This window comes from Ptychodera flava, chromosome 12, assembly GCF_041260155.1.
Source record: "Ptychodera flava strain L36383 chromosome 12, AS_Pfla_20210202, whole genome shotgun sequence".
NCBI lineage: Eukaryota > Metazoa > Hemichordata > Enteropneusta > Ptychoderidae > Ptychodera > Ptychodera flava.
In genome coordinates, this window is record NC_091939.1 from 32,012,767 (window position 1) to 32,026,324 (window position 13,558).

Genomic DNA, 13,558 nt, shown 5'->3' on the forward strand with positions numbered 1-13,558 from the left:
GCACCTCAAGTTGAAAACTGCAAAGGGGGGGTCATGTATTTTTCAAACAGCTCAGAGGGGGGGTCACCTAATTTTCATAAGTATCTGTCCCGTCAAAAAGCAGTTTCAGTGTTCAGAAATATTCTGGGAGATAAAAATGATTCGTTGCATGATTTCATTCTCTGAAGTTATTCACCTGTAAATCTGAACAAAAGTACAATTATCTGTCACATGAACATCTTGACTTGACAGCTCTGGACTTGTCTTATTGTAAATCAAGCTCACTGCACTGAGGGCGATGAACAATTCCTATTACTTACATGTTAGAGATATAGCAAGTTTTGTCAGGGAAATTATTTAACAGTTACCTGTGCTGAACTGCTAGTACCATGAAAAGTTAAATAATACTTTTAGGTGAAATTCCAATATCATAATTGTTGTCCACATCTGAACTTTTAAATACCCTATTTGAATCAAGTACATTTGTATCAATTATCAAACACCTATAAAAGCACAAATTAATTTAGTTTAGCATTGTAAAAAAAATTGTTCTTAGTTTTCTCATAGACTCCAATGTATAGTGAATCAACATTTTGGTGAAATTCCAAAATCCAATTTCTTGCACACATATCAACCTTTAACAATCCTAGGCTAAGTACTTTAAAATGAATTATCAAATGTCTATAAATATACAGATTTTGATAGTTTTGTATTGGAAAAAATTATTCATTTTCCTCATAGACTCCCATGTACAGTGAATCTACATTTTGGTATAATTCCAAAATCCAATTTCTGGCGAACATATCCATTTGTTACCACCCTAATCTAATCAAGTACATTGATATCAATAATCGAGAGTACATAAATACATGGGTTTACCTATTTTTGTATTGGAAAAAAATTATTCATACTTTCCTCATAGACTCCCATGTATAGTGGATGAACATTTTCAGTGAAGTTCCATAATCAGATTTCTTGTACACATAATATGCACCTTTAACCATCATATTCTAAGCAAGTAAAATTATGTTAATTATTGAACATCTGTATATGCACAAGTATACCAAGTTTTTCATTGGAAAAAAAATTATTCAAAATTTTATCATTGACTCCCATGTATAGTGGATGAACATTTTTGGTGAAATTCCAAGGTCAAACTTGTTGTCCACATGCCAGTTGTAACACCCCTATTTCATTTAAGTACATGTATGTAAATTATCAAATATCTATAAATGCACAGATATAGTTTTGCATTGCAAAAGTATTACATAGATTTCTCATACATGTATGAGAAAATATATGTATACCATGTATAGTGAATCAACATTATCAACAGCTGATTTTTAATTAAATCCAAATATCAAAATTTTGTACACACACGCTTGCGCAAAAATATTGCGATCCACCTGTCCAACCCCTTTGAGGGGTAATTTCAAAATTATAGCAAGTCAGAAGGGGAAATCTGAGCATTAACACCTTTTGAGTTTGTAAGGAAGGTCATTTATAAAAATTTAAGCTCTTTTAGGGGGATTCTATTGCTCTATACCCCCGAGGTGTTTGTGTGTGCAGGCTCAAGCAAAGTGGGGGGAGGGGTCATGAAATTTTTGTCATCTTGAAATGGGGGGTCATCAATTTTTGGTGCAATGGGTAGGGGGGTTCACTTATTTTGACTGATGCACAGGAAGAATTTGCCGGCCCACCCCCGGCCATAATAACTGAACGCTCCCTAACCCGCCTTGTCACATGACTTGTTATGTGTTGTTTTCTTTATTGAAAACGATTCAATGTATGCGTGTTTGTGTGCCTGGACAACTTAAGGGGTGGACCATTTGATATCCTGGGGGTCTGGAAGATTGATGAGGTAGCATTTTTTTACATGTTAGCTGATCTAATGTACATTTTTCCCACTATTCCATCTTTTGTCAAGCCTTCTCTGGCTGATATTTTTTTTATTGACATTCGCTGGGAATCTTTTTTCAAAATCTTCCAGACCCCCAGAATATGAAATGGTCCACCCCTAATACATGTTGCAATGCTAACTGCCAACTCAAAGGTTTCGTTTGTTTTATGGTTGATTTTGCAACGAACTAGATCTGCATGATTTCGGGAGAGTACGACACACCCATGAGAAGGTTACTGTAATCATCTTGTTTTTCACATCATGTAGACTTTTGACCTAGCAACTTTTGATAAAACGTTCACTTCTGGTCAATGTATCTGATTCTGGTACGACTTTTAACCCGGCAGTTTTGCAAACGTAGAGTTTGAAATCAGCATCTTCCTTGCATTTACTAGTAATTTGTGTTGAGGTAATTTCAGCAGCTTCAGCATTGGCAATATCGTAAATTTTAGTGGTTTTCTAGGGCAAAACGGTACGGCGTAATGTGCTGCATTTTCAGTTAATAATGAATACTTCTTTCATTTTTTTGTCCATTGTCCTGTTACGAAAGTAGTTTATCTCACACAAAGGTTATTAATTGAATCATCAAAATCTTAATAATGGGTCAATTTGCGTACAAACGGTACACACACCATATTGCAAATTCACAAAGAAGTTAATTACCTTTTACGAGGGTATTTTCGAAGTCTGGTTGTAACATATGTTTGAATGACATTAAAATACTAAAAATAGCTAGCTATAAAGGAGCTTGAGAATTTCACATGATGAGGTTTGTAACGTATCACAGTGACTTTTTAAATAGCATTTCTCACCTGTCAATTGAAGACCAAGAACTGTACAGTATTGACGTTTGTGATTGGACGTATGGTTTTAATTCATATCTATCGCGTGATCGAGACCACGCCTTTTATGTTTCGTATAAAAAAATACTTCGATAAGTTCGATAGGAGCATCTTCTGCTCGCACGGGTCCGTTACTTCGACTACGGTCTCCCACTACCGGGAACATCCAGCTGCCCGGACAAGAGACCTTGGCAAGCGAAGATGCAAGAGGAAGAGCACGAGCACAGGAGCGAGAGGGTCCCGCTACCTCTATCGATATCCCTGACGACATGTAATTTCTTCACGTATGAAATTAACGGATGTTAACTTTGAAGACTGAGAGCCCCTAGTTTTATCATGCATCCCAACGACCTCTCGCGTGGCAATTTCCCGATGGAGGACAATTGTGAACTGTAACAGTCCATAGTTTTCTTGATTTTTGTTTGCTTCTCCTGCTTGTGAAATTTAAAAAGCCATTTGTAATCTTCCTGAAATTCTGGATTACATAGATAGCAACCTTCAGGACTTGTATGAAGGGTCGCCCGCCTACGGAAAAGTCGAAAGCCGCTGAGGGCCATCGTACTTCCTACTTCAATATTTCAACGCGACTTCTCACTTCAAAATTTCATTTCTAAATTTAGAAACTCCTACACATTTCTCACTTCAAAATTTCGTGCGACTTCTCACTTCAAAATTTCATTTCTAAATTTAGAAACTCTTACACATTTCTCACTTCAAAATTTCGTGTAATGGGGACTTCTCACTTCAAAGTTTTGCTTCTAAAATTAGACACTTCGACAAACTTCTCACTTCATAATGTTGACGACCCACAATTCCTGTAACAAGATGGTGGCAGTCAGGACACTGGTCGAGACGGCTGAGATCGTGTATGTTTCGCGATTTAGCAGGTAAGATTTCCATTTATTTTATCATAAGTCAGTTGATGTGTGCAATAATGCAGCTGCCGCGAACCTAATACCGAGGTACGATTGAAAACGTTTGAACACACGACCGATGAAATAAGATGATCAACGAACTGATCGAGGACGGTGATTCCTCCATAATTAATACATTCCCCCACTATTTATGAGCGAATGTGTGTGGATAGGCAATATTGTCACTCACAGAAATCTCTCATACATCAATTGCGTAAATACTTCTTCGATTTCTGCAGATTTCCTCAATTTACATTTACTCGAACGAGCTCTTATATTGTTAGAAATTGTAGTGCTGTAACTTAGGCCTTCTGTTTGAAGACTATTTACAACCGAGATATTTTACCTGTAAAAGGTAACATAAAAGCATAAAAAACATCACAAATGAGTTTTAGTTTAGGTATTTTGTAATAAATGACACTGAAACGTTCATACATCTAACAACAAAATTAAGTTTCTGAATTTATAGGCTCTGGTACGTATTTCTCACTTCAACTTTGTAGATTTAGACTTTGGCATGTATTTCTCTGCCTAAACTACAGTATTATTTTTTTCTCACTTCAAGTTTCGCGAGGACTTCTCACTCTTAAAAATGTCCAACTTCTCACTTCAAAAAATGTCCGACTTCTCACTTCAAAATTTCGCGAGGACTTCTCACTTCAAAAAAATTCCGACTTCTCACTTCAAAATTTCGCTACGACTTCTCACTTCAAAAAATTCCGACTTCTCACTTCAAAATTTCGCGAGGACTTCTCACTTCAAAATTTCACTACGACTTCTCACTTCAAAAAAATTCCGACTTCTCACTTCAAAATTTCGCGAGGACTTCTCACTTCAAAATTTCACTACGACTTCTCACTTCAAAAATTTTCCGACTTCTCACTTCAAAATTTCGCTACGACTTCTCACTTCAAAATTTCGCTACCACTTCTCACTTCAAAAAAATTCCGACTTCTCACTTCAAAATTTCGCTACGACTTCTCACTTCAAAATTTCGCTACGACTTCTCACTTCAAAATTTCACTATGACTTCTCACTTCAAAATTTTTCCGACTTCTCACTTCAACATTGTGTTTCTAAATTTAGACCTATCTACGCATTTCCCACTCCAAAATTTAGCCATCCTATAATTTCTTTCACCACATGACACAGAGACAAGATGGTCGCCAACGCTGGACATTATAATCACCTAGCTGTGATATCGCCACGGTCCCTGTGGACTGTGGCGATGACCCCAATGACCCGATCGCGTTCAACATACGCCACAAGTACCGCTGCGCTGCGATATCACAGCTATATAATCACCGTAACACGGTAGGACTGTCTCACGATTTATAGTTAAGATTCACTTGATCACGATGGCCAAAATTCGTGTAAGCTTCGCGATTTATAAGTTAATTTCATCGTAAGTCAGCTGCTGTGTGCAACAATGCAGCTGGTGCGAGCTTTAAATTTACCGAGGCAACGTTTAATATGTTTGAACAACTGGATGATCAAAGATGATCAACTTACTGATCAAAGGACAATGATTCCCTCACAATTAGGCCTAATAAATTACTCCACCATTTATGAGCGAATGTATGGATTGATAGTATGAACACTCATTGAAAGCTGTAACACATCAATTTGTGTAATACTTCTACGATTTCTGCTGTATCAACAAGCACTGTTCTTAACGGAAGTCGACCGGCATTTACACCGGATATACTTCGAGCTGTAGGCCCTACATTAATCCTTATATTATTAGAAATATCGGGGTAATACTGTAACCTTGTCCTTCTGTCTGAAAACCATTTAAAAACGAGATATTTTACTTTTAAAAGCATTACAAAAACATCATAAATGTGTTTTGGTTTTGTTACTTTCTATTAAACTCCAACATCTTACAAATCACATTCCTAAATGCAGACTTTGGCACGTACTTCTCACTTCAAAATTTCACTACGACTTCTCACTTCAAAATTTCGCTACGACTTCTCACTTCAAAATTTCACTACGACTTCTCACTTCAAAATTTCGCTAGCACTTCTCTACTTCAAAATTTCACTACGACTTCTCACTTCAAAATTTCAGCACTTCTCACTTCAAAATTTCACTACGACTTCTCACTTCAAAATTTCAGCACTTCTCACTTCAAAATTTCACTACGACTTCTCACTTCAAAATTTCGCGAGGACTTCTCACTTCAAAATTTCGCTAGCACTTCTCACTTCAAAATTGTGTTTCTAAATTTAGACCAATCTACTCATTTCCCACTTCAAAATTTAGCCATCCCATAATTTCTTTCACCACATGACACCGGACAAGATGGTCGCCAATGATGACATTATCACCGTAAAACGGTAGGACTGGCTCACGATTTATAGTTATGATTCACATGATCACGATGGCTAGTAAGCGTTGCGATTTATAAGTTAATATCATCTTAAGTCAGCTGATGTGTGCAATAATGCAGCTGGCGCGAGCCTTACCGAGGTAACATTTAACCATAGACCCTCGAGAATAACGTTTCTCGAGGGTCTATGATTTAACATGTTTGAACAACTTACTGATCAAAGCCTTTGACAAAGGACAGTGATACCCCCATAATTTATAAATTAATTGTTGTTTGTATCGGTGTTTATGTTTATAGTCGTGTTGTTGTTGACCAATAAAATTCAACGAACATAAGTCTAATCATATCAAGTTCAAATAGCCTTTGTGAAAGCTGATGGTTTGTGTTACATGTAACGTTTACGTGTTATTGCAGATCAAGGCCGCGGCCGCTGAGTCTTGCCCATCACAACGTCGCTGACCTAGAACTTCTATTAGTCCACATGGCGGCTAATATACGAACTGTAGAATTACAGCAGGTACGTTAAACCAACGTATGCTCGATATTCAGTGATCTTGACTCAGGGATAGCGATACAGAGTTTTATGCATAGGGCTGTGTTTTTCATCGTGAGATTTGATGATGAGAGTGTTGAGAGTCGCTACAGCCGAACGCAACAAACACGAGTCCATGCAACATGTACACGTGGTAACTGGTCAACCGACTGTGCCCCAAACCACACAACAATATTGTAGCCAATAAAGCTGTTGCCATGCATGCAGAGCTTGATAGAGTGAGTGGTTTGAAACCAACTAAGTTCAACGTCGATAAGCGAGTCACTCATGTGAAAGTTTAATACTGAAACAGCGAGAGACATTAGGGAAGCGTCAAATTACAGCTGTTTTGCATCATCAGCGGTGGACGATTTCATCACTGCAACTCCCATGACAAGGGCAAGACTGCTTTTTCTACCCGCTTCAGCCACTTCGGCAAATGTGCATGCTTTAATTGAAGAGGGGTCAAGATACCATCATCCAGGGGTGATGGTGTACGGGTTTGAATCCTCATCAAATAAACCTACATGTATTGTATGGCAAATTACATAATCATTTTGTGACTGCAGCTGTAAGCACACCCTAGTTTAACGCCCAGCCATATGTACATGTAAATATGCACCATTCATCATTGCCATATTCCATCACTGTACAATGTTGAGTTTTATTGATGATATTATAGGTATATGCATCAGTGATACCAGTCAAGCTTTGTGTGGAAGCTCTAGGCTGTCTATTGGAAAGATTTGAGTGGCTATTGCTCTCAGTGAAACCAATATAGATCTCTATAATTTTGTTTTTTTTCTTGTCAATGATTCACAGCTTTTGGTAGCCCTGTTTGACACTAGGAGAGGAGAAGAGCTTTTCCATGTCTTTCTACAGGAACAGGTCAGTAAATATGACATCATCTGTGATTAAATAAGCTTATTTTTCTTCCTCCAGTGAATATTCCTCGAATTCCTCTAAAATAACTTTGCTGTTTCAAAGCATTGTCTTTTTTGTTCACCATGTGAGGTTCTGTAGAATGTAATGCTGTCTTATTGTATGTGTTTTCCCTATACATTAAAAAATTGAAACTGTTGTATAATTAGGTGCTGGATAAAGAAACTGTTTCTCTGATGACTGATGAAAGCTTGAAGGCTATGGGATTGAAAGCTGGAGAAATTGCAAGGTTAAAAGTTGAAGTGGCTAAAGGTAAGTAAATATCCCTGTGATATTTGTATAGTTTCAGGTTGTTCTGTATATATGTAGCTGTTCAGCATAGTTTCTCAAACTAAGGGAAAGGTGACAGAGCACTCAATGGATCGTTTGACTTCCATGACCATTAGAAAGGATCATTTGATATGCTAAAAGTCTGTCCTGGAAGGTTTCGATGGGGGTTTCTGATGAGTTTTAAATCTAGACATGAAACTTGTATAACTTAATTGTTTGTTTAGTGAAACTTGTAACATTATTAAAGTTGCTTTTGATGCATTCTTAATCAAAGTTGCAAAGTCTGGCCAATGTAATTACTGGGATATATATATATATATATATATATATATATATATATATATATATATATATATATATATATATATATTGTATATAAACAAAATTACTTCAAATTACTTAAGTTTCATGCATCCTGCAATCATCAGAACTTGAATTCATTGGTAAACAAAAGCACAATGGTTATTTGATGCACATTGTTGTTACATGCAGAATATTGAATGTCATTGTTACAGGGAGTTGAACAAGTCATTGAAATTCATTACAGAACAAAGACACAGAAGAAACACAGACAAAAGTTCCAGCTAATATCTTATAAATCCTGTCATTGTAATGCCTTTTGTAATTTTTAGTTGAAACATCCACTAACTGTATATCAGACCATGATTCTGTCTTTTTTTGGTTGTGCTCTCTCAGATGAAAAGAAAAAGAATGTCGTTGATTTGATTGAGCAAATACGGCTGAAAAATGTGAAGAAAGGAAATGCTCGGAAGTTCAAAGGTCAAAGGGTATGTCCTGATTTTCATACTAGCCAACCAAAGTCTTTACTTCTAAAAGGCAAGGAAAATTTGTATATTTAAATCTATAAGCCCAATACTTTTAGCAAATCCACTGTCTACATGAAATCTAGCTAGCATTCATAATGTTTGAACATTGATCAATGAAAAACATCCAAATCTAATAACAGGACTTGGGCTGATGTGTATCATCACACTATCCCACACAGTACCATAGAGATGTATTTGTATTGTTGTTGAAAACTCAGTTAAGTCCTTCTGGTGATGTGCAGCGTGCTCAGAAGATTATATCTGATAGGTTGATTGTCACTATTCATAACAACCGAACTTAGGGAGTTAATTTGTATTATTCATTTATAATGGTCAGATTCAGCCATCAAATTGGATAACAGCTCCCAGGACGCTGCACATCAGCAGCAGAAGGACTTAACTGAGTTTTCAACAACAACAGAAAGACGTCTCCATGGTCCTATGTGGGATAGTGTAAATTAATGTACTAACATTCTTGTAACATCTGTCCCAACTGTCAATAGCAATACCAACTTTCAGTTTTCTAATTAATCATCCCAATCAACATATTAGATAGATGAACTGGTATAGGAGACATTGAAAAACTGACTGAAATATAACGTGACCAGTCGTCCAGCAATAATCAATCTAAGTGGCATATATTATTGAAACTCTATGTGACAAACCCCCAAGCACCTACTCCAATTTTTCATATATTTCTCAATTTTCATGACAGATGTTCATTAACCTGCTATCTTGCCGTTGAAAGTGTCATAGACTGATTTTTACATTATGTCCTTTTTATTTCAAACAGGTCACTCACCCAGTGGCAAAGAAACAACATTGCAAGGTTAACATTGGATGGTTACATTCTGAAAATGGTCAAACTTTCAAGCAAGTAAGGTTGCAAGATGGTGGAGGGACTAGAATTTTGGACTTCCCTTCAAGTGATCTGGTAACTGTTGACAGCATTAAACAGAGAAGTCTCAAGGTCTTTGCCAAAGGTATCGCAAAGTTTCTGTCGGCAGACTCTGTGACTGCTAGTGTTGGTAACTTTAATCGGGAAGAAATTGATGACTTCAAAACCATTGATGGGGAAATGTGTGATTTTACTGAATATTTGAAATCACATGGACTGTATGCCAGTAAGATTAAATTATACTTACTGACACAGCCTAATCTGTCTCTGCTAGACAACAGGAAAGATACCTCAATGACTGAATCTGATGAAAGGGTTGAGCAAACCAAAAAAGTCACTGAAGCGTCTTCTACATGTACATTGTCAGATATGCCATCCATATCAGATATTGGACCATCTACACCAAATGTTTCACCCCATATCTCAGCTAGTACACCTGCTATGGGGTCCGATATGCCATCCATACCAGAAGGTGGACCATCTACACCTGCTATGAGGTCTGATATGCCATCCATACCAGAAGGTGGACCATCTACACCTGCTATGAGGTCTGATATGCCATCCATACCAGGAGGTGGACCATCTACACCTGCTATGAGGTCTGATATGCCATCCTACCAGAAGGTGGACCATCTACACCTGCTATGAGGTCTGATATGCCATCCATACCAGAAGGTGGACCATCTACACCTGCTATGATGTCAGATGTGCCATCCATACCAGAAGGTGGACCATCTACACCTGCTATGATGTCTGATGTGCCATCCATACCAGAAGGTGGACCATCTACACCTGCTATGAGGTCTGATATGCCATCCATACCAGGAGGTGGACCATCTACACCTGCTATGAGGTCTGATATGCCATCCATACCAGAAGGTGGACCATCTACACCTGCTATGATGTCTGATGTGCCATCCATACCAGAAGGTGGACCATCAACACCAAATATCTCACTCCCTACCTCATGTAGTACACCTAACACACAGACCAATCCAATGCTACATGAACTTGATGAAATTGAAGTAAGACAAGATTCTGTCAGTCAAGATGATGAAAACTCAGCGGTGAAAACTCTAGCGGTGCACACAGAAGGTCAACTGCCAGAGTTTCAGTATAGTAAGATTGACATTTCATATTTCATGGAGAAGGAATCAAGTTATTCAGAGGTGGTGACAAAGTTTTCTACAATGAGCAGATCTGAATGTCATCAATATACGTCAATGTTCGACCCTGATGTTAGTGAATGCAACCTTCGTGACATTGACCCCATACAGCATGGGTTTAAAATTCAGGCCATTTCAAAGCAGGGCAAACAATATTTAGATTATACCTACGACAATGATGAAGTAAAGTTCACTTTTCCATCTGCAAATGGTGAAAAAATACCAAAATCATTCTGCATGGTCCAGGAGAAATCTATGGATATGATGGTAATCAGTTGATACTTGGTGTAGTGGCATCATGCCATGGACAAAGTGGCACTGTCTACACATGGAAAAAAGATGGCAATATCCTGCTGCAGGGTTGTGATCAATGCTGTTGTGCTGCTATTGAGTCTGGTATATACAGTGTTTCTGTAACATTTGATGAACTTGTGGAAGAGTCTGAGTCTGTGGCTGTTAGACATATTGATCTATCTGAATGTCTCCAACAAATGAGTGAAGAGCCATGTCATGACGAGTTGTGCAAGAGTGGTTTAAGTGAAGCCACTACCCAGAGTAGTACATGTACATCGGGTGTGATTAAAAACTCAGGAGTAGTGAACAACCAGCCAACAACCTCACCAAGAGACACACAGAAGGGAAGGCAGTTAACCGAAGCAGCAGATCATGTCCCAAATGTTGAAACCAATATTTCCAGTCACTGTGAGAGAAAGCAGTGTTGTAGCAGCAGTCCGGGTATTCCTTCTGTACAGATGAGTGATGTAAAATACAGTAAAAAAGATGAGATTGGTAGGGGGACATTTGGTGTAGTCTACAGAGGTAGCTGGGCAGGAACATATGTAGCTGTTAAACAAATAAATGTGAGAAATGTTAAACTTTTCCAGAACCGGGTGAAGAGGGAAATTGAAGTCCATAGCAGAATAAGGCATCCCAACATAGTTCAACTCATGGCTGTTGGAACTGAAAAGAACCAACTGTATATAATTTCTGAATATATAAATGGAGCAAATCTTGAAGAAGTTCTCTTTACAGGAGCAGACTTCAAAATACATAACAAACCGTATGTTGCCAGTCAACTTTGCCAGGCTGTTTCTTATATGCATTGTAATGGAATCATACACAGAGACATTAAACCTGCTAATGTATTGGTAACAAAGGATACTTTGGTCACAAAAGTGTGTGATATGGGTATCAGTAAGCTGAAAGAGATGCATCAGACTCTTCAAGGTGGAACTCAACTTGGTGTTCCAGGAACACCTGCCTACATGGCACCTGAGTGCCTGCTTGAAAAACAAGCTGCCACACCAGCATCCGATGTCTGGTCACTTGGTGTTACACTGATAGAGCTTTTTACTGAGCAAGATGCCTGGAATCTTGATGATGATGGTGATAGTGCTGGTGAAGAGGAACTAGTATCTCCTCTCCAACCCCTGTATGCTATAATGAAACGAAGAGAGAAACCAGAGTCTTTGAAGCTGATGTCAGCATCCTGCAGCAATGCTGTAGTGACTTCCAACGTAAGCATTTGTTTGGATTATGAACCCTTGCAAAGACCAAGTGCATATTCACTTATCAAGTGTTTCCCACGCACAGTGTAAAAGCTAAAGGTAGACACAAATCCGGCATACATTATTCTACATTTTTAGCTCCTCGGTTTTATATACTGAGGAGCTGTTAGAATTGAAAACCAGTATGGCGGCGTCAACTTTTACTTTCTTCTGTCAACTTTTACTTCCTTCTGTCAAGATTTGGCGTCAACTTTTACTTCCTTCTGTCAAGATTTGGCCAATTAACTTCCGTCGATGTGTCCATGTGTCATGTGATAAACTGGTGGGGGCCAATTACAGTGAAATTTGATCAAGCTGCAGAACTTCATTAACCAAGGTGTTGTTTTAATAGATGTGTATCTGCGATTTTTACGACATTAACACAGCATGGCTTGAGTTGGTCTTGTTTACATCTTTAATCAGCTATATGCTCTCAGTTACACAACACACCAGGGCCACTCCATGCATGTCAAACAGAGAAACATAAACAAATCACCACACTTTGCAATGTCATGTATCTTGCATTTTTTACTTGTGATGAACAAGTGAGCGTGAAAGTTCAGGTAGCTTTGGGAATTGACTGGCTAGACCAGCATCATATAAACTTACATGTTCAAAATACATTTGTAAATGTATTTGTGGAGTTCCTGATTGGACTCAATGGTGCACTGCAAGAACCTTTTCAACATAGCGATTCTAATAAAACGTAAAAAAAGACAGTTTGTTACAAGGCATCCTTTTCACTGAAACACTTGCAAACATGATTATGATGTGTTCTATTACTTGTAGCTCATTTCATTTATACCATTTAGACAAATTTTTCACTATTATTTCTATTTTAGCTTTAGGTATTTTTAAAGTTGTAACAGCTATAGTACTTTCTCTTTCGTTCTGTTTTTGAGGTATACTGTGATGAGAATGTTCCTCACAGTATTTCACGATTCGATTCATTTGTAAGAACTAGGATTGCAATGATTAGACTGTTGTTAACAACAGAAAACTTATCATTGTGTCCAATTGTCAGGAATTCCCAAAATTGTTTAATATGTAGATTCACTGAGACTGGACAAGTGAAAATTTTAAAACCTTCCTGAACTTTCAAGCTCATTTGTTCATCACGAATAAAAAGAAAGATACATGACATTGCAAAGAGTGGTGATTTGTTTATGTGTCTCTGTCTGGCGGACAGTGGAGTGGCCCTGGTTTGATGTGTAACTGAGAGGTGTTGCTGATTAAAGATATAAACAAGACCACATCAAGCCCAGCTGTTAATGTTGTAAAAATCGCTGATACACAATACCTTGGCTAATTAAGTTTTGCAGCTTGATCGGATTTCATTCTAACTGGCTGTCAACTTCAATGTGTTTTTGGTACATAGAGATAACTATGGGAGCAAAGTTTTTCAA

The 13,558-nt window shown here is 37.8% G+C and overlaps 2 protein-coding genes across 2 annotated transcripts; both read left to right on the plus strand.

The window, feature by feature from the left end:
- Window positions 1–5,940: 5,940 nt before the first annotated feature.
- On the plus strand, window positions 5,941–10,136 carry LOC139145639 (uncharacterized). Its single transcript, XM_070716915.1, has 6 exons — window positions 5,941–5,977; window positions 6,385–6,487; window positions 7,325–7,390; window positions 7,594–7,696; window positions 8,411–8,502; window positions 9,335–10,136. Exons 1-6 carry the CDS (start codon window positions 5,943–5,945, stop codon window positions 10,085–10,087), a joined length of 1,152 nt encoding a protein of 383 aa, XP_070573016.1. The 5' UTR covers window positions 5,941–5,942; the 3' UTR covers window positions 10,088–10,136.
- A 691-nt stretch (window positions 10,137–10,827) lies between these two features.
- Window positions 10,828–12,976, plus strand: LOC139145640 (uncharacterized). Its single transcript, XM_070716916.1, has one exon. The coding sequence runs from the start codon at window positions 11,097–11,099 to the stop codon at window positions 12,201–12,203; it is 1,107 nt and encodes a 368-aa protein (XP_070573017.1). The 5' UTR covers window positions 10,828–11,096; the 3' UTR covers window positions 12,204–12,976.
- The last annotated feature ends 582 nt before the right edge of the window (window positions 12,977–13,558 follow it).

Coding starts and splice junctions, on each gene's coding strand:
- LOC139145640 (XM_070716916.1), top strand. CDS start 11,097: ATGAGTGAAGAGCCATGTCATGACGAGTTGTGCAAGAGTGGTTTAAGT.
- LOC139145639 (XM_070716915.1), top strand. CDS start 5,943: ATGGTCGCCAATGATGACATTATCACCGTAAAACG. Junction 5,978..6,384: donor GACATTATCACCGTAAAACG/GTAGGACTGGCT, acceptor GTGTTATTGCAG/ATCAAGGCCGCGGCCGCTGA. Junction 7,697..8,410: donor AAAAGTTGAAGTGGCTAAAG/GTAAGTAAATAT, acceptor GTGCTCTCTCAG/ATGAAAAGAAAAAGAATGTC.